This window comes from Crinia signifera, chromosome 3, assembly GCF_055691185.1.
Source record: "Crinia signifera chromosome 3, ASM5569118v1, whole genome shotgun sequence".
NCBI classification, from domain to species: Eukaryota; Metazoa; Chordata; class Amphibia; order Anura; family Myobatrachidae; genus Crinia; species Crinia signifera.
This window is the reverse complement of record NC_139219.1, coordinates 78,190,089-78,211,422: the sequence shown is the minus strand read 5'-3', so window position 1 is coordinate 78,211,422 and position 21,334 is coordinate 78,190,089. Positions and strand designations below refer to the sequence as shown.

Below are 21,334 nucleotides of genomic sequence, written 5' to 3'. Positions count from 1 at the left end.
ACTGCATTTTTCTGTAAAAAATTACATTTTTTTACACAAAAATGCAGATCTGGCTCAAAATTTTTAATTTTCACAAGGAATGAAGGAGACAAAGCACCCCAAAATCTGTGCCCCAATTTCTCCCGAGTACGGCAATGCCTCACAATTGGTGAAACCCCTGGGGGTTTGAAATGTACACTATACCCCTAGATGAATTCCCTGAAGGGTGTAGTTTGCAAAATGGGGTCACTTGTGGGGGGGTTCCTAACTTTTAGCATCTTATGGTGCCTAGAAACCTACATGGTGCCTAAAACATAATCTCATAAAAAAGGGGCTCCAAAATCAAGTAGGTGCTCCTTCTATTATGAAGCCTGTGGTTTGGTCACCGTGCACACTAGGGCCACATATAGGATATTTATGAAATCAAAAGAATTGGGGGAATCAATTTTTAGTCACATTTCTCTAGTAAAATCTACTGTATTCGTTAGAAAAATGTATTAAAATTGAAACTCTGCAAAAAAAATGAAATTTTGAAATTTCACCTACACTTTGTTTTAATTCCTGTGAAACACCTAAAGGGTTAACAAACTTCCAAAATGCTGTTTTGAATACTGTGAGGGGTGCAGTTTTTGAAATGGCATCATTTATGGGGGTGTCTCACATACAAGTCCCTCAAAGTCACATCAGAACTGAACTGGTCCCTAAAAAAATCAGTGTTTGAAATTTTCTTGAAAATTTGAGAATTTGCTATTCATATTTTACGCCTCCTAGTGTCCAAAAAAATGAAAAGGAAGTTGAAATAATGATGGCAACATAAAGTAGACATATGGTCTATGTTAGTTATTAACTATTTTGAGTGGTATGATTATTTGTCTCACAAGCAGAAAATTTAACATTTTGCAAATCGCTAAATTTTCCATTTTTTCACGACATTTTGGTATTTTTCACAAAAAAACACAGACTGTATCGACCCAAATTTACCACTAATTTGAAGTACAATGTGTCACGAAAAAACAATCTCAAAATCACTGGGATAAGTAAAAGCAAAAAAAAGTTATCCCCACTTAAGTGAGACATGTCAGATTTGAAAAAAATGGCTCTGTCAGGAACGCCAAAACTAGCTCTGTCAGGAAGGGGTTAAAAACCATTGGATTTCGATTTGATTTTGCTTCTATAAGCAAAATCGAACCGAAAACCTGTCAAAATCAAAACATCCCTTAAGACGTATGCAAGCTTAGGGTTAAAGTCTACATCCTATAGGTAAACATTTGGTACACACCTTAAAGTTCATATTTTGAATACATGAAATTATCTATAAAAATCATTGAACAAAAAGCTGATAAAGTGGCTGAAAGAATAGATGAGCAGTTATAACTTGGGGCCCGATTCTGGTTCACTTGCAAAAGCCTCTCTCCAATGGACAAAACCATGTGAACTGCAGCTGGTGTAACATGTGCAGATAGAGTAAAGCTGTGTACACATGCTTACATTTTTCCCTGTTTTCGATTTGATTTTGCTTATAGAAGCAAAATCGAATCCACATCGAATGGTTTTTAGGACACTTTCGATCTGCATTCGATACGCGCTCTCGTTTTCTCAAAATCAAATAGAAAACTCTACTGTGCAGCCAAGGAAATCTCGAATTCGATCCAGTAAATCGAATGAGTACATTGTGAAGTCGAAATCGAATTGAAAGTACAGATCTAATGCCAGATCTAATAGAAAATCGAATCTAACATCAAATCTAAAGCAAATATAAAGGTGCGTACACACGTATAAACCTGGAAATGTATGGGAGCGTATGACAATCAAAAATTTTCTCCCAAATGCAGGAAAACAGAAAAAAAAAATATGCTTTGATAAATTTGTTACAGTATATCAGAACGATTAAACAATTTGTCTGACTGATCACTGTCTGTTTTCAAGAGTTTGGGAACAATTTTTTGATTGTCAGTTGCTCCTATAGATTTTCAGGTTTTTGTTCCCACCAAATAGATCAGACAGAAAATCTGTACGTGTGTGCGCACCTTTAGCGTGTGTACAGGGCTTTAAGCTGTGTACACACGGTTAAAAATCTCAGGCAATGTGGTCGCTGAGCGACCATATTGCCAGCGATTGGAGTGTGCACTGGCGATAAATCGCCGGGTGCGCGTTCCCGTTTTCAGCCTCTGAATGGTCGCTGGTCGGAGGAGCGTACTCCTCTGACCAGCGACTTCCCCTGCCTCTTCTCCCGGCAGTGTGTCATTTTCATCAGCGAACATCTCTGGTCGCAGATGAAAATGGGACACTGAGCAATATGATTGCTGAGCAATATATTGCTCCGTGTGTACACAGCTTTAGATTTGTGGGAGATCATTTGTTTTTGTGCAGGGAAAATACTGGCTGCTTTATTCTTACACTGCAATATAAATACCAGTTTAAAGTACAAAACCCACCAAAATCTAACTCTCTCTTCACGTTACATCTGTCCTACCTGCAGTGCACATGTTTTTTGTCCATTAGAGAGAGACTTTGCTGTTGCAAGTGAACCAGAATCAGGCCCATAATAACTCTACCTTCTACAATGTGCCAGGTGTCTATAGTAAACCTACAGCGACAGCTTTCAGCATGTAAACCCAAAAATATCCAAGCTAGGTCGACATTAGCTATTTCATGTTTCAACCTAAGTTGGTCGACCTAATGAACGTATCCCACTACTTCCACATTATAGTGGTCATTCTGGCACCCTGCACCTTTCAAAACCTGTGCGGTTCCCATTTCCTGTCTGGGGTGTTGCTGTCTGCTTTGGTGCTCATAGAACAGTGTGATCAGTATTTAGAAACAGGCCACATTGTGACAAATACACCACAGCCGAGAGCGACACCCCAGGCTGGGAATAGGAACTACATGGGTTTTGAAAGGTGCAGGGTGCTAGAGTGAACACTATTACCCCTTTCACACTTGCAAAAATATCCCAGGTTTTTGCACATGAACACGCATCAACCCGGGATTTAGCTCAATGTGAAAGGGTCTTGAAAAAATATCCCGGGATGAACATCCCTTGATTTCTACCCAGGTCCTGACCTGGGTAGATTCCGGAATCGACCTGGGATGCGATGCGGTCAGTGTGAATGGTCCCGTACCCGGGATTGGGTACACGGGACTTTAAAAAAGCTGCTGATTGGAGCTTTCTTGGGCTCACAAATACTAATGTCATCTTTCAGCGCCCTGGTGTCCATTTCTAATGACATGCAGATGTATTTGCAGGGATTTCCTGGGATCAGTGTGAATGGGGCTGTCCCGGGTCGATCCCAGGTCTGAGTTCAGTGTGAAAGGGTACATTTCAGGGTAGAGTCCCGGGAAGAATCCGGGAACACATTCCCAGGTATGACCCGGCTCTGCGAGTGTGAAAGGGGTATACATAAGCTAATGGCTTGACCAATAACAGGAAACATAACATGGCTTTAAATGGTGTTCTTTTTATGAATGTGAGGTTAAATGATGTCAGTATCATTATTTTCATGGGAATCAGCACTTTAGACAAGTCTCTATTTTTATTATTTAACAAAAAATCAGAAACAGAATCTAACATTACCATCCAAACACGAGAGGTCTCGATCATCTGGATCAATATTTCCCAAGCAAGAAACCTTTGGCCTAGGGGTGCTGTGACAGTAATACTGAAGCTCTAGGGTGCCGTGATGTGAGAAAGTTTGGGAACTACTGAACTAACAAATTTCAACCAAATCATGACCCCGGGGCTACGAGACAGTAGAGAAAACCACCACACCAACCATGGTGCACGATTAATACATTTAAACGCATTACTTCCACCATATGTGTACATCAGATCACCAGATGTTTGTGAAAATGTAATTGTACTGAAAAGTGGTGAATCATTTTTTTTGCAGTCTTGTAAGCACTGTTCTATAAGCAATAGAAGCTGTTATAAGCCACAAGGATGTATTTATTATATAATGTGCCGTTATGTTACTGTATGTACATAGTGTTCACTGTGCCCTGCCTGATTTTTAAATTGGAAAAATGCACTCTGCCCTTTAAGCAGAGCCCTGCTAGAACCGCCCTCCATCCGACATGCTGGGACGTGTAGTTCCACAACAGCTGGGGGACCATGAGTTTGACAACACTAAATCTCAAGATGGAGATGCCGGACCACCCCTCGCAGTATCGTCACGATGCCCGGCCCGCCACCCGCACTGACATCGCTCAGCCTCTACAATGACGTTGGTGGGGCCAGTCAGCCCACCCAATGCTGCCCCCGTACCCACACGCACTGCCCCGATCACTATGTACCATTAACAACATTAGACAGATGAATCTATGGCCAATTACGTAAGACTTTTATAACTATAAAATACATTGCAGAAAAGTTGAATTTACCTTGTTAGCTGCTATGAGAACTTTATCCAGAAACCGAAGCCACTCAAACACAAAGACTGATTTCTTGGCCTCTGTAACCTGGGCCAGAGCATCTTCTTTAAGGAGTAGACTGTGGGCCAGCTCCATATCTGCTCTGATTACAGGGTCAATGAACACCCCCCTACAGGAAAATGGAACAATCATTTAGAAATATTGGCACTACAAAATATGTCATTAGTATTAGCTCCAATGGAAGTCTTATTGGACATTCTAGGATAACCTACAACCTGGAAATCAAGTCATCAGATATTTGCTATGGTATTATACAGTATAACAGGGATGGGGAACCTTTGGCCCGCCAGCTGTTGTGGAACTACACATCCCAGAATGCCTTGTTAGGGCTATTTCACACGCTCCGGCTCCTGCCGGGCGGCGAAACCCCGCACAGCAAAAAGCAGTGCCGCACACTGTAGTTAATAATGGACACAATTGTGTCCTTTCACACGGGATGGCCACGGCCCGGCTGCAGCCAGTTTCAACCACTGGAAGGGACGGCTGCCGGGTTGTGGCCATCCCAACCATTGTAAACTGCTGTGTGCGTCACGGCTTCCTAGCCGTGCGGGGTTTCGCCGTCCAGCAGGAGCCAGAGTGTGTGAAATAGCCCTTACAGTTTTGCTATGTGACCATGCTACAACTGTTGTAGAGCATGCTGGGATGTGTAGTTGAACAACAGCTGGAGGGCCGAAGGTTCCCCATCATTGCAGTATAACATTAAGCAGCATGATACCTGGGAAACATGAGGAATAACAATACACAGGCAGTAATGATGTAGCCTCTAAATTTAAAGCAACACTCATTTTAAAAGGCAAAACAAGATATACAACTGAACTGAATAATATTAATGTCTTAAGCATATATACCAGGGTCTAGTACATATGGTTAAGAAACTAGGCAATAAAAAGCTGTGATGTAAAGGGTCTCAAGGACCAAATCAAAGATTGGAGTGGTTAGAATACTCTATAGCAGGTCTGGCCAACCTGCAGCTCTCCAGCTGTTGTGAAACTACACATACCATCATGCTCTGCCACAGCTTTAGCATTCCTTAATGCCAAAACCGTGGCAAGGTATGCTGGGACTTGTAGTTTCACGACAGCTTGAGAGGCACATACAGTATTGGCCAGGCCTGCTCTATAGGATTATTCTGACTGGCGCCACTATGGAAGTCACTAATGAAAAGATAATCCTGTAACCCTGCAGCATTAGGAAAGATGGAACCTTATAATAAGTTCCTGTGGTTATGTCATGTGCAAAAACTAAGCTTCAGCAATGTCGGGCCACGAAATTAAACAATAAGTACCACTGTTGCATCTAATTATTACTTGGAGCCTCCATGTCCTGGTAAGATTGCAGGATCCAATCTAGGACAATATGTATATCTATCAGCAATGGATTCCATCTCATATCTACATATAAGTCACTAAGGAGGAGATGTATGAAATCTTGAAGAGGCAGAGTGGAGCAGTTGCTCATAGCAACTAACCAGCTTATAACTAATTTTTCCAGCAGAGCTTGTTCAATGACAGAAGGTTGATATTTTATCTCTCTCCAGTTTATCTCACTCCAAGATTTAATAGATCTCGCCCAGGGCCCAGGAGTTCGTATGTTTGTAAGGGTTTCATCAGGAGTCTCCTGTTTCTGCTCATAGTACGATGACATAATGGGGCAGTAACAGATGTGAAACATTGAATAGTGTCCAAGGTGACAGCAGCAGTTTTTAGGATCTCTAACTTCCCTGCACCTGGGATTTATAAAGGATCTAAGGAAATTCTACAAGAAATACAAAAAGCAGAGAGCCAGAAAAATGTGTACATTGTTGGTGAGATATGTGGTATTATTCTAATCCTATTTTAGTGCTCATGTGTTGCCCATTTGGGAAACACATTATGTCCTGTATGGGGCCATCTCTGGGACTAATCACTACATCATAACAAAATAGTAGATATACAACAGTCTAATGACACAGACTGTACATCTCATTGAAATTTAAATGGATGCACCATATTAAAAAAGGAATAAGACAGGCAGGGTTGTTTCCTGACAGTCTATGTGCCTGCTGTGGTGTGACACAATCACTCAACCCCCTGTATACACCACCCAGCACAGAGATGCCCCTAGCCGCTTATAAATCCATTGCAAAGCTTACCATCTGCGGCTAAATATACATGTGTCACAGGGGGCTCATTACCTTAGCTGGAAGTAGTTTGCCCCTGGCCTGTGTGATGATGAGGAGCTTTCCCCGGCTACAGTACTGGCACTGTCACACAGGTCAACAGCAGCCGCCTCCAGGAAGCCCCACTCTCTCGCTGTCTGCGTCCTAACCCCAAACGTCACCAGAAGGAGCGTCACCCGTATGCGACAGTCTACCTCCAGACACGTGACAACAAGCGGAAGCGTCCATAACAGGTACTGGCAACTGACTGCACCGAATGAAGGCTAAGCACTTATACCACAAATTACTGCACATAACTCCAACAGACCAGTCTCAGCTTGTTACCCTAAAAATATATAGCTACTTGTTACTGCATGTGCGTACTAATCATACCGCAAGTAATGTGTTTGGGGTATATGCCAGTAACTGCAATGGCAGTTATGGAGTTTTTCCCATTAGATCAATGGTGGAAGCTTGGTACATGCAAATGTTAACTTTAAGTGGTTCGTTCAACTACTTTCCTAGTGTTTGCCATGGTAAGTGCTCACTGCTTGTTTATGCTGCTAAGACGTGACTGTCACCAGTTACTTCATATTTACTGTGACCTTTAGCACAGTGTCAATCTCACATTGGCACCTTTATATTACTTTCCAGGGGTCACATTGTTGCTATGACAGGTTACTGTACCTGTATACATGAAGCATCATTCATAGCATATGGCCTGTATACATGAAGCATCATTTATAGCATATGGCAGCTGGGCAGTAGCGTAACTATAAATTTTGCTCCCCCAAGCCAAATTATGCCATACAGCATGAGCCAAAAATCACATTACGCCACACAGTAGAAGTCAAAAATCACATTACGCTGCACAGCAGGAGCCAAAAATCACATTATGCCTCACAGTAGGAGCCAAAATCACATTACGCCACACAGTAGTAGCCAATAATCACATTACACCACAAAATCACATCAGGTTTGACTGTGGCAGGAGATGAATGCAGCAGGGGAGGTGACATCTAGGCTGTGGCAGGGAAGGTGATGGCTAGGCTGCAGCAGGGGAGGTGACGGTTAGGCTATGAGGGTTATAGTTAGGCTACACCCTCTCTGCTATGTCCCCCCTGCGCAGTCACCGGGATGCCTCTGTGGAACAGCAAGCTGACTATTTAATCACCTCATCCTGCTGTCACAGTGCAGTATAACCAGCCATGGGCTGTCAATGTGTCCTTTCACCTCCGCCTTTGCAGGACTGTAGTAAGTTAAATACCTCTTGTGGTGGCAGTGTGGGAGTGCAGTTCTCAGGGTCAGAGAAGTGTGCAGCCGGCTGAGTTTGAAAGAGCACAGAGCCAGGAGTCAGGGATGCAGGCACTCCGACCGCATCTCGGATTAGAGCCCCTTCTGCTTGTCCGCTTATTGACGCAGTCATTTCAAATCTGGTGAGTGACGCGTGGCACAGCTGTGGGTGGGACCACACAACTTTTGGCCTCACATTCCGGTGACTTTAATGGCCAATGTCCCAATCTGCAACTGGTCACGGGGGTTTGCATGCTGTGTGCGCCGATTCCTCCCTCCTCAGCAACCAGCGAGAGTGGGTGTGGCACCAATGGGTTTTGAGGGAAATCAGTCACTGGGTGCAGGGGAGGAGTCAGGGATGCGGGCACTTCCCAGCATCCCTGACTCACATCAGCTGTCCGTCCAACAGTGCGGACAGACAGAGTCCAACAGAGTGTTCTCATCGTTCCCCGTGGCACTGGCTTCCCCAAGCCACTGCAGGGTCTGCGGCACTACAGTTATGCCACTGCAGCGTGGTGACCTGGTTCTCTTTCTGGCTGTAATTTTATCTTAGTGTATTAATCAGTAGTTAAGTACTAATATATTTGTATTATATAAGGTGGTATTTATGAAACCAGCACTAACCTCCCCTGGCAAAAGCATTCTCACTCTGGCTGGTCAGCCCTGGGCAGTGGGTGCTGGGTTGATCTGTAGTAAAAAAAAAAAAAGCTGATATAATATAGTATTGGGTTTTGCTGCTGAGACCCAGCAAACCTCCCCCCGCATGCATGGACTTTAAGAACTACTAGTCCCTGCATTAAAGGGCCCTCTGAGATTTTTATAGTTGACAAGAAGGACCAATAAAAAAAAAAAGACACACAGACACTGTATAAAATATAAATTTAATACATACAGTGTATCTGGAAAATATTCACAGCACTTCACATTTTTGTTATGTTACAACCTTATTCCAAAATGGAATTAAATAAAATTTCCCTCAAAATTGTACACAGAATACCCCATAATGATAATATTAAAGTTTTTGGGAGATTTTTGCACATATATAAAAAAAAAAAAAAAAATGTACATGTACATAAGTATTCACAGCCTTTCGCATGCAGCTCAAAATTAAGCTCAGGTGCATCCTGTTTCCACTGATCATCCTTCAGATGTTCCTACAGCTTAACTGGAGTCCACCTGTGGTAAATTCAGTTGATTAGACATGATTTTGAAAGGCACACACCTGTCTATATAAGGTCCCACACTTGAAAGTGCATGTCAGAGCACAAACCAAGCATGAAGTCAAAGGAACTGTCTGTAGACCATCATCCTTAAATGGCAGTTCGGATCCACCAGTACTCTTCCTAGAGCTGGCTGGCCGTCTAAACTGAGCGATTGGGGGAGAAGAGCCCTAGTCAGGAGGGGGGACACAAAGAACCGATGGTCACTATGTCAGAGACACAGCATTCCTCTGTGGAGAGAGGAGAACCTTCCAGAAGGACAACCATCTCTGTGGCAATCCGCCAATCAGGCCTGTGTGGTAGAGTGGCCAGACAGAAGCCACTCCTTATCAAAAAGCACATGGCAGCCCACCTAGAGTTTGCCAAAATGCACCTGAGGGACTCTCAGACCATGAGAAAAGAGGATTTTGGTACTCACCGATAAATCCATTTCTCTGAATCAGCAGGAGACACTGGAGATTACATCGGGTTTAGAGCTGGGAATGCTGGGAGCTAGGCACTACTAAATTTGTTTCAGGGCAGGCTGGCTCCTCCCCTCTAAGACCCATCAGACCCCCAGTTAGGAAATTGTCCTACTCGAGGAGATGGTAACAAAAAACATAATTATAACAACTTGAATTATAACAACTTGCATACAACAGTCATATGTAACTTATATGAACAGACCGGGCCTGAACTGGCCCCACAACCAACAGGATCAAGAGCTGGGAGGGCGTCCAGTGTCTCCTGCTGATTCAGAGAAATGGATTTATCGGTGAGTACCAAAATCCTCTTTTCTCTCTCATGCAGCAGGAGACACTGGAGATTACATCGGGGAGGTACCAAAGACCGTTCCCCGGGCAGGTGAGCTCTGTGGATCCTGCAACACCAACCGACCAAAGTTTGTCGCCGGTGCTGCAAACGTGTCAAATTGGTAAAAGCGAACGAACGTGTTCACTGATGACCATGTGGCTGCCCTACAAAGCTGAGAAGCCGAAGCCCCTCGCCTGGCAGCCCATGATGTGCTTACTTACCTGGTTGAATGAGCTGTCAACACTGACGGCGGAGTCTTTCCTGCGTGAATGTATGCTTGCCGAATGGTCAGCCGAATCCATCTGGCCAATGTTTGTTTTGACGCTGGCCATCCTCTGCGAAAAGCATCGTATAGAACGAACAAACAATCCGATTTTCGGATCTGTGCGGTTCTTTTGACATAAATCTTTAGAGCTCTAACTACGTCCAAGGAGGATTGAGACGTAGGAGTACCTTGAAAGGAAGGGACCACGATTGGCTGATTTATGTGGTAAGAGGACACTACCTTAGGTAGAAAAGACGGGTGAGTCCTCAATTCTGCCCTGTCTTCGTGGAATACTAAATACGGTGCTTTGCAGGATAGTGCACTCAGCTCGGACACACGACGTGCTGATGCCAGGGCGAGCAGAAGTACTGTTTTCCAGACCAGAGGTTTTAAAGGAACTTCTTCCAGAGGTTCGAACATCTCTGATTGTAGGAACGCCAGGACTAAATTAAGTCCCACGGCGGAGCCGGTGGAACAAAGGGAGGTTGTATCCTAAGAACCCCCTGTAAGAAAGTTTGAATTTCCGGAATGAGGGCCAACCTCCTCTGGAATAGTATAGACAGCGCAGAGATCTGTACTTTAAGTGAACCTAGGCGGAGGCCCCCGTCTAGACCTCTTTGAAGGAATAGTAAAAGCCTGGATAATTTGAATATCCGAAAAGGCCACCTCTTGCTTGTGCACCACTCCGCCTAAGATCTCCAAATGCGATGGTAGTGAGCAGCTGAAGATGGCTTACGCGCTTTTAACATAGTGGGAATGACTGCCTTTGGAATCCCCTTTTCCTTCAGGACCTCGGATTCAATAGCCACGCCGTCAAATGGAGGGAGGCTAGGTGTTGATGATGGAATGGTCCTTGTAGTAGTAGGTCGTGTCTCTGCGGTAGTGGGTATGGTCGGTCGGCCAGCAGCTGTTGGATGTCCGAAAACCAACTTCTCCGCGGCCAAAACAGGGCGAATAGAATTGCCTGAGTTCTTTCTCTCTTCAACTTCTTTAGCACCTGTCCCAGTAAGGGTAGAGGTGGAAATAGATACACTAGGCTGAACGTCCACGGAATTGCCAATGCGTCGGTTGCTATGGCCCGCGGATCTCTTGTTCTTGCTACGTACCTTGGCAGGAGGTGATTTTTCCTTGACGCCATTAGGTCGACTTCGGGAGTTCCCCATCGCTCTGTGAGTTCCAGAAACACTTCGGGATGCAGTGACCACTCCCCCGGGTGTAGATCCTCCCTGCTGAGAAAGTCTGCTTTGAGATTTTCCACTCCCGGAATGAATATGGCTATCAGATGAACTTGCTAATCCTCCGCCCACTGAAGGATTCTGGTGACCTCTGCCATTGCTTGTCGGCTCTTTGTGCCGCCTTGTCGATTTACGTACGCTACTGCTGTTGCGTTGTCTGATTGGATCTTTACAGACATCCCTTGAAGGAGATCCTGTGCTGCTATTAGAGCATTGTAGATTGCCCTTAGTTCTAGTACGTTGATCGACAATAGACTCTCTTCCACACTCCATCGCCCTTGAAGTCGAAGGTGGAGTACCACTGCGCCCCACCCTCGGAGAATTGCATCCGTTGTCAATAGGATCCAATCCCATATTGCAAATCAGCGCCCCTGCCTGAGATGTTCGGAGTGAAGCCACCACAATAGGGCGTGGCGGGCTCGAGTGGATAATTGTATCTGTCTGTGTAGAAACAGATGTGATCCCGCTCCTTTCCTCAGTAGGTCTAACTGGAAAGGCCTCGAGTGGAAGCGTCCCCACGTTATAGCGGGGAAGGCTGCCACCATCTTTCCTAGAAGTTTTACACACAAGTGTAACTGGACCCGACGGTGACTCAAAGTCTGTCGAATGAGCCTCTGTATGTCGCTGATCTTGTCGTTCGGCAGAAATACTCTCTGCTCTCTTGTGTCCAGCCAGAGTCCCAGGAACAGGATCCTCTGTGTTGGTCGGAGCGAGGACTTCTTGAAGTTGATGATCCAGCCCAATCTGGTCAGGGTCTGGACCGTCAACAGAGCATGTTGTTCCAGCACTGCTGGAGATGGTGCCTTGACGAGTAAATCGTCTAAATACGGTATTATAGTGACCCCTTGGTTCCGGAGGTACGCTATAATGATCGACAGTGTCTTTGTGAAGACCCTGGGTGCCGACGATAAGCCGAACGGCAGGGCCCTGAACTGAAAATGTTATTTTCCTATAGCAAATCGCAGATACGCCTGATGAGGCTTCCATATCGTTATATGTAGATAAGCATCCTTGATGTCCAACGAGAGCATGTACTCGTTGTGTTCCAAGGATGCTATGACGGAGTGAATGGACTCCATCTTGAAGGGTTGGTAAGCAACCATCAGATTGAGTGATTTGAGATTTAAGATGGGTCGAACTGACCCATCCGGTTTGGGCACTACAAAGAGATTGGAGTAGTATCCCTTGCTCCTTTGGGTAGAAGGCACTGGGATGATTACCTGTGCAGCAAGTAAGGTGTCTACTGCACTCTGAAGTGCAATCTTTTTGTCTTGCGCAATGGGGAGAGCTGTAGTAAAGAATCGAGTGGGGGGAGGAAAATCAAATTGAATCCGATAACCCTCTGAAATTAGGCTGCGAATCCAAGGGTCCTCCGTTAGAGAGAACCACTGGGTTCTGAAGTCCAGTAGCCTTGCCCCCACTATTGACTCTCCTAAGAAAGCTGGCAAATTGTCATGCCACTGTTTTTTGAGTTTGCTTGGGCTCTGTACGGGTGACAGCGGCCTGAGGTCTACTTCTGGCACGAGTACCTCTTGTGGAGTGGAAACCAACCTCGCCCCCTTCCTCGAAAGGAATTCTGTGGGCGAAAGGAGTTGAATGACTGAAAAGACGGCCCTGTGTATTGGCGTCTAGCAGGTGGAGGTGCTGTTGGCAGGAAGGCAGATTTTCCACCTGTTGCTTGGGCTATCCATTTGTCCAATTCTGGGCCAAAGAGGACCTCTCCCGTAAACGGGAGACCCTCTACTGCCCTTTTAGATTCAGCATCTGCCTGCCATGAGCGGAGCCATAACTCTCTTCTGGCGGATATTGCGTTTGCTGAAATGCGTGCGGATATCAAAGAAATATCTCTAGCCGCCTCTCCTAAATAGTTAGCTGACTCTTTTATATGTTCCGCCAGTTGTCTTATTTCTTCTGGAGGTATGCCTGAGTCTAAGCCCTCTATAATCATATCCGCCCACTTGGCATTGGCCTTGTTTACCCAGGCGGAGACAATAGCTGGTCTAAGTTGAGCCCCAGCCGCCATGTAAATAGTTTTAAGGGTGGACTCTAACTTACGGTCTGACGGGTCCTTTAGGGTGCATGCACCTGGGACCGGTAGAGTAGTCTTTTTTGATAGTCTGGACACCGATGCGTCCACTGGAGGCGGGGTCTCCCATTTTCCTAGGGCAGAAACTTCAAAAGGATAAACTGCTGGAAAACGTTTCGGAATTTGGAAACGTTTGTCAGGCTGTTTTCATGCTGCTAACAATTTTTCCTGGTTTGGACAGGGGAAAACTATGGAGGATTTCTTTGTCTGTCCAAAAAGGTCAAACTCCTGTGGTTCTGGAGCTGGATCGTCTGGTAATTTTAAAACGTGTTTTACCGCTACAATAAGAGCTTCCACTCCCATGTGTGTAGGTTCAGACTCAGGTTCTGGAAGAACCTCCTGTACCTCTTCCCATTCACCTTCCTCCATTTCATTATAAGGAGCATGATCCTCCTCTGAATCCCCCTCCCCCTCAGAGTATACAACCTGTAGAGGACGCTTTTGTCTCACAGGTGCTGCTCTTTGGGGATTTTGCATGGATGTAGCCAGGGTGTCTACAGTTCTAGCCAGAGTAGCCACCCATGGAGGTTCTGCACTACGGTTTTCTGCTAATTCGGCAGACAACCTTTCCATAGTACCTGACAAGAGAGATACCCATTGTGGTGTGGGTGCCTCCCCTGAATCACCTGCTTGGGAAGCTGGTGGGGAAACAGTGCAGGCTTTACATATATTTGTCTTTCCATCAGCAGAGTGCTGTGCAGTGGCGGATTCAGGGGGGTGGCACCTGGGCACGTGCCCCCCTGTAATTTTGTAGATGAGGACCAGGGCTTTCCAACGAGCCCAGCCCCGTGTCTATAGCCCCCCGGGAACCGGAGATATCGCTTGGCAAAGCTGTAACGTTTTTCCCCCATAGTATAATATAGGACCCAGTCAATTCCGACCCCCACCCAGTTCCGATGGCTGCCAGTTCCCTCCCTAGAAGCTTGTTTTTGATCTCATTCAATTCCAAATCGCTGGGCCTTCAATATCATACCAGGCTGGTCCATATCGGTCAATCGGTTCCAGAGATATTGCGTGTAAACCGATTTTTTTTATTTTTGAAATGTAATTTCATAGCTGTTCATGTTATTTGAGAGCAGATTACTCTGGAACCAAACGTTCCAGTTTCACTGGACTAAAATCATTCAAAGCCCACTCAAAAGTTCTTCAATATGATACTTGTCTCATGTAAATGGGTCAGTTGGTTCCGAAGATATAGCCGTTTAAATGAGATAACTGGTTAAAGGGGCGGAAGGGTGGTTTTCTGTCCCCATCACACCAGAAAATGCAGGGACTAGGCTGGTGTAAAAGGGGCCAACCTGGGAATGCATTTTCTGGTGTGAAAGGGGTATTATTTCAAATAGCCGGGACCTGCAGTGCTCTGAATACAGTCAGGCTCTGCCACTGTCAGTGGCTATCACTTCTGCCTGTCCCCCATTTACCGCGAGCATGTATTCCCCCTTGGCAATGAGCATGTAATCCCACATGGCAATGAGCATGGAACCTCTGGCAATGAGCATGGAACCCTTGGCAATGAGCATGTAGATGAGCAGCACTTATGTAGCATAATTTTTAATAGGCATTATGGTGTTTGGCATAATACATAATGGACATAATGGTGTGTAACTTAACGTGTAATGGATATTATGGTATAAATGTTTAATGCGCGCATTTGGTGGACAATGTCCCTGTATATGAAGCGTATTGTGAATTTTGTTTAATCTGTGTGGCATTATGTGAATTCTGGCTCAATCTGTGTGGCATTATGTAAATTTTGTCTCATTCCATTTGGCATCATGTGTAAGGGGCAAGTATAATGGGGTCTAGTATTTTGTTGCATAATGTGTAGAAGTTGTATATGGTGTGGTACACTACACTCAAGGACATGCCCCCTGTTGAGTGGCCACAGACCCTTTCCCAGAGCGCGCCTTCGGCGCGCGCACAACTACATCCTTCCGTTTTGTCTCCATGGTGGGCCTACGTACTTTAAATGCCAGGGCCTATTTTTAATCCCATTCCCACCCTCTCTTAGCATGTACACTGGCACCACTAACACTGCCCCTCCCCCACCTAAACCCTCTTTTATCATGGTGCCCCCCCTGTCATTTTATCCTGGATCCGCCCCTGGTGCTGTGTAAATCTAGCATTACACAAAGTACAAATATATAGCTTCTGTGAAGCCTTGGTGCTTGATTTGCTGGTCATGTTTACAGCACAAACCCGGTCTGAGAATTATATTCACTCACACCTGCACGCACACACACACACACACACACACACAACACAGTTCAATGTAACTTGGGGTGTTGGGTCCTGGAGGTTAGAAACCACCACCTATTTGCCCTGTACTGTCCTCACAGGGACATAAAATTACCCCACACTACTGTGCTGTGTAGCCCAATGCTGCTGAACACCTATAGGGAGAAGCAGACATTAACAAGGCTTTAGTGTGTTCTATGGCCGCGCCATGCCCGCTTAACATACAGCCTCAGGCTTCTTCCCGCCTGCACCCTCACCCAAAATGGCGGCTTCCCGCGCTCCCTCCGACGCGCTGCTCCGGGCTTCCAGCCGCGCACCTGTCCCTTAGCCTCCGACAAGCACCACTGCGTGCACCGCCGGAGACCGGGGGAGCGCGGCTCTGACACCCGCGTCTGCTGAGGGATAGCGTGCGGTCGCGATGCAGTAATGGCGGTACTCACTGTGTCTGTGTCTGACGGTCCCTTCGTAGGCAGCCGCAGGTACACTGAAAGTCTGGCAGACGCCTTAAGTGAGGCTCTGACAGGCTGCTTGGCAGAAAACCAAGGGCGCAGGACACCCGGACCCACGCAGGACACCCGGACCCGTTGGAGCAGTGTAAAAAACTGTGACCAGCTCCCGTGGCACAATTTTCTAACTGGGGGTCTGATGGGTCTTAGAGGGGAGGAGCCAGCCTGCCCTGAAACAAATTTAGTAGTGCCTAGCTCCCAGCATTCCCAGCTCTAAACCCGATGTAATCTCCAGTGTCTCCTGCTGCATGAGAGAGAAACAAAATTCTCTTGAATTCCGTGTTAGGAGGAAACCAGACATCGCTCATCACCAGGCCAATACCATCCCTGCAGTAAAGCATGGTAATGGCAGCATCATGCTGTGGGGATGTTTTACAGTGGCAGGAACTGGGAGACTAGCCAGGATAGAGGGAAAGATGAATGCAGCAATGTACAGAGATATAAACCCGCTCCAGAGCGCTCATGACCTCAGACTGGGGCAGCGGTTCATTTTTCAGCAGGACGACCCTAAGCACACAGCCAAGATATCCAAGTAGTGGCTTCAGGAAAATCCCCTCTTTGAGTGTGTCCTTAAGTGGCCCAGCCAGAGCCCAGATTTGTCTATGAATGAACATCTCTGGAGAGATCTGAAACTGGCTGTGCACCAACACTTCTCATTCAATCTGATGAAGCTTGAGAGGTGCTGCAAAAAGAGAATGGGTGAAACTGGCCAAAAACAAGTGTACCAAGCTTGAGGCATCATATTCAAAAAGTTGTTGACAAAGGTGCATCAACAAAGTATTGAGCACAGGCTATGAATACTTATGTACATGTGATTTCTTAGTTTTTTATTTTTAACACGTTTGCAAAAACTTTTTTTCATGTGGTCATTATGGGTATTGTGTGTAGAATTTTGAGGGAAAAAATGCATTTATTCCATTTTGGAATAAGGTTGGAACATAACAAAATGTGAAAAAGCGAAGTGCTGTGAATACTTTCTAGATGCAATGTACATACATACTTACCTAGTTTCAACCGTAGGTCGGTCCTCTTCTCCAGTAGTAATCCTCTTTGGACCTTTTTTTTTTTTAAATACTATTTCACTACTCCAGTGTAGATTGGTCTCTTCTTTCCCTGTAGACATACATGGGTTACAAAAAAAAAATGCAAAAATCCCAGTCCAGATGGACTGAAGGGGACCCATACACACATATGGGCTCCCTTCCCCTGAATTGAATGTCCCCGCATGACTGCTGTCACTTGCAGGACCTGGCAGCAAATAAGGGAGTGCCATGTCAGTGCCATGTCAGCAGCGCTCCCCTAATTAGCTGGTCTCCGCTAACCAGACAGTCAAGCAAAGCTCATTCTGTAATGCGTACAATGGGCATACCTCCCAACTTTTGACCTAAAGAAATAGGTCCCCGAAAAGGGGGCGGGGCGTATGCAAATGAGGGTGGGGCTTATGCTTATTAGCCGTGGCCTCATTTTCATACGAGAATAGACGCTGTGCGCATGCGCACAGCGTCTATTCTACTAGATTGGGGGGTCTCCCAACTGCTACCCCCCGCAGCGGGACAATGCCTGCTGCGGGTGGGACAGCGGGACAGGACCCGTAAATCGGGACTGTCCCTCTAAAATCGTGACAGTTGGGAGGTATGCAATGGGTGTGTAACGTGCGCTCCACTCGCTCAGTGGAGGAGACTTGGATGTGATGTTAGGTAGTTGTGGGGTGTATGTCCCAACGCGTTTCAGCCGGGGTTCCACCTTTTTCAAGGGTGTCAGTCTGTGAATCAGCCTCGGATTTAAGAGGTGGTTGGCCCCACCCCTCTCCTCTGGTCATGAAATGTTTTAGCTTCCTGTGGGGTTGTAAACGTCCAGTGTGTCAGGAACTGACCTGTTAGTGTCGACTTGTGTGTAGACTGCCTAGCTTGTGTCGATAATTCAGCTCATGGGACAATTTAAAGGATGAAAATTAAAAGGGTAATCTGTCACTACCCATTAACTGTACGCACTCGGGGATTAACGTATTTTATGGTGCAAAACTACATGATGATGACCCTATGTTATGTGTGTGGAATAATTTGTATAATATCCACTTGTGGGATATGTTCTAGGGATATGACTGAAGTGCCTACTCTGACAAGGTACAGTACCTGAATATTACTAATCATGGCTCTATTCATATTTGACCAGCAAAGTTGGGGTAAGAGCAAGGAGCCCCAGAATAAATATAATGATAATAATGGACAGAATCTGCTCAAGAAAAACTACCTCCTTGCATAGATACACCAGTATGATAATATGTGCACAGGTGCTGCTTAGCATGGTTATTATATTATATATAGAAATATGCCCTGTGCACTGCATTAACCAGTTACTCAATATAGCACTCTTCACTGCTTACAGGTTCAAAGGAGAGCTAACATGAAGAAGATCTTCAAAGGTGTGATACTGCTAGAAGTGGCCGGGGTTGTTGGCGTCTACTTGCTTTACCATAAAATGGATTCAAGCCAAGGTTAGCTTCTTTACTGGTACAGGCAATCTATAAACCAATGAGCTCGCTGTGATGGATTAACCCATTGAGTGCCAAGTGAATTTGTGTGAAATAGATGTGAAAATTGGCAAGAAAACATTTTTGCTCAGCATAATGACCTGTAATGTACCATGTACAGAAAATATCATATTTTTTTTTTTGAATTTATATACCAAATGTGAGCCACACTGGCATTTTTAGCTGATATTTTGCACATCTCTTACAGAGATGTACTTGGGTTTTAGCATCCAACATTTGAGAATATAACACATTTATAATGACTGAAATAGTAGGTGTTACGTAAAGCATTGTCACTGACATTTAGAACACCACAGGTGCTTTGACATTTACAGTATGTGGGGACCAGTGGCGGGGATCCGAAGGGCACGATTCTATCGTCAGCCCCTGCAAGCATGAGGCCGGCTCCATCTGTATGTGATACATGTTATTATGCAAATATCTGGTCCATCTGCAACATATTGACACCTAACACCTCTTTCCAATCTGGAAATTTTTGGGAACAAATTACAATAAACCAAAAACTGTCATCTGCATAAATTGAGTAAACTTATTTAAATGTAGATTTTTGTCTGTTTTCCATGCTTAGGAGCAAATGTTCACTTCATTTGCACCCCAAAATTTACAGACTTTCATTTCAACCAGCCAGATTGGAAAGATAATCTTATAGTGTGTATGGTCCTTTAGTCAGATAATTGTACAGTGTATGTATGCAACCAATCTGAAAATATCAATCGGTCGGACATTACGGGTCGTCCAGCATGTCTGCCTGAGGTGATGTTTTGAAGTTGCAGGTTGGCCACATTAGGCAGTGTATGCATAGCAACAGCTGACCAATGGACATTTACTCTGTTCCTTCACAGCGGGGATGCAGGAAAATGTCTCCCCACCAGGGTGGAACCCTAATTTTGTTTGTCCGTACACTTTAAAGTATGCCACAATCTATGGCTGTAAATATCTGATGGGTTTCAGGCTATCAGATAAAATGCCGGTCAGGTATTTTACCAGACAGTGTTTGCTCAGCATTAGCAGGAAATTTATCCAACCACAATTTTATAATTTTTATGGTTTTTTGATCCCCTCACAAGCCCCCCAAATTTTTAAATCCTAAATGCCGGGGCCATGCAGATTTTTTTTCCATGCTAAAGATACAATAAATTGTGGGAATTCACTCATGTGGGGAGGCGTTAACCTGATCACTGGGCTTCAGACACTCACAGCATAGCGAATAGGTCTGAACCGGGCCCTTGGTGTCATCTGATTGCTTCAATCTGAAATGCTCTGTATTCCTTGGTGTGACATTTAGCCAATAGACATAGAGTATTCAGCGAATTGGTCTGAGCGTTGCAGTGTGTTGCTTGGGTTTAAAACATGGGGAAGAACAAGTGCTACATAAAGTGGCTAATGCACTGAGCGCCTGATTCAGACCCGCTCACTAGGCAGCGTATATTCGTATGCGCTGCCCACTGCCCCGGCAAACAACCGCTTCGTACTGCCCGCATCCCCTCGACATGACCATGCAAACCATCTAATGATTTTTCTCCCCTTCTGAAATAAAACTCAGTATGAAATGACTTTTACTTCCTCCACAGATCACCAAAAAGTAGATGGGCGCTCAGCTGTCTGCCCCAGCAGACATAGACTCCCCAGCATTTTCATGGGGAAAAAAAGCTGGGTGTTCCCCTGATGCCGCTCCCCACCTCCCCTACCCACGTGAACACCTCCACAAGTGTGGTACTCACCAAAGGCATTTGCACACCATCGAAACAGGGCCGAATTCCTCCCCTTCCTAGTTAGCCTGAATCAGGCTGTCAATGTTAAAATAACTGGTTAGTCCATAACTAAGGGGGTTATTCTAGTTCACTCTTTCTGACAAAATCCTTCTTAGATGGACAAAACCATGTGCACTGCGGGTGGGGCAGATGTAACTTGTGCAGAGAGAATTAGATTTGGGTGGGGTTTTTCTTCAAAGTGATATCTATATTGCAGTGTAAAATAAAGCAGTCAGTATTTTCCCTGCACAGAAACAAAATAACTCACCCAAATCTAATTCTATCTGCACATGTTACATCTGCCCCCCTGCAGTGCACATGGTTTTGTCCATCTAAGAAGGATTTTGTCAGAAAGAATGAACTAGAATAAACCCCTAAGAGAGAATATACATTTTATAAGTTAAATCACATGAATCTGTCATATCACGGTATTAAGGAAGAAAAAAAATCGATATTTAGCCTATGAGCTTCCTACATAAGAATATGTCATTGTGTTCATTTTATTGTTTACAAAAACTTGTTAATGAAAACGAAATATAGATAATTCTTTCATTTGTTGTTTCCTAGATTTCAGGCATACAATGAATAGGAGATTACCCTCCGTTTTAGAAGGTAATATTATTTATCTCCAATTTTCTTGGTAAATCCTTATGCAGTAACTAATTATGCAACATGTACATTGGCTTACACCATATCCCTGTTTGTACTGTGCTTATGTCACACATTTGTATGTAATCATCATTTATTTATTTATTTATTTATTTATTAACAAGTTTCTTATATAGCGCACACATATTCCGCAGCGCTTTACAGAGAATATAGTTGAACATTCACAACAGTCCCTGCCCCA

General features: G+C 44.9%; 1 protein-coding gene and 1 long non-coding RNA gene across 2 annotated transcripts in view; one reads left to right on the top strand and one right to left on the bottom strand.

Moving 5' to 3' along the window:
- HEATR5B (HEAT repeat containing 5B) overlaps nt 1-6,751 on the bottom strand; it is a 66,552-nt gene extending 59,801 nt beyond the window's left edge. Inside the window, exons 1-2 of the mRNA XM_083176096.1 lie at nt 6,584-6,751; nt 4,360-4,519 (exon numbers count right to left, since the gene is read on the bottom strand). Coding sequence (XP_083032222.1) covers nt 4,360-4,485 — 126 coding nt within the window. The 5' untranslated portion in view covers nt 4,486-4,519; nt 6,584-6,751. The remainder of the gene's footprint in view (nt 1-4,359; nt 4,520-6,583) is intronic.
- A 61-nt stretch (nt 6,752-6,812) lies between these two features.
- LOC146063587 (uncharacterized) lies at nt 6,813-21,080 on the top strand. The gene is made up of 3 exons (XR_014471621.1): nt 6,813-7,083; nt 18,568-18,676; nt 21,052-21,080. It is a non-coding gene; the product is annotated as an uncharacterized LOC146063587 (long non-coding RNA).
- Nucleotides 21,081-21,334: the final 254 nt, after the last annotated feature.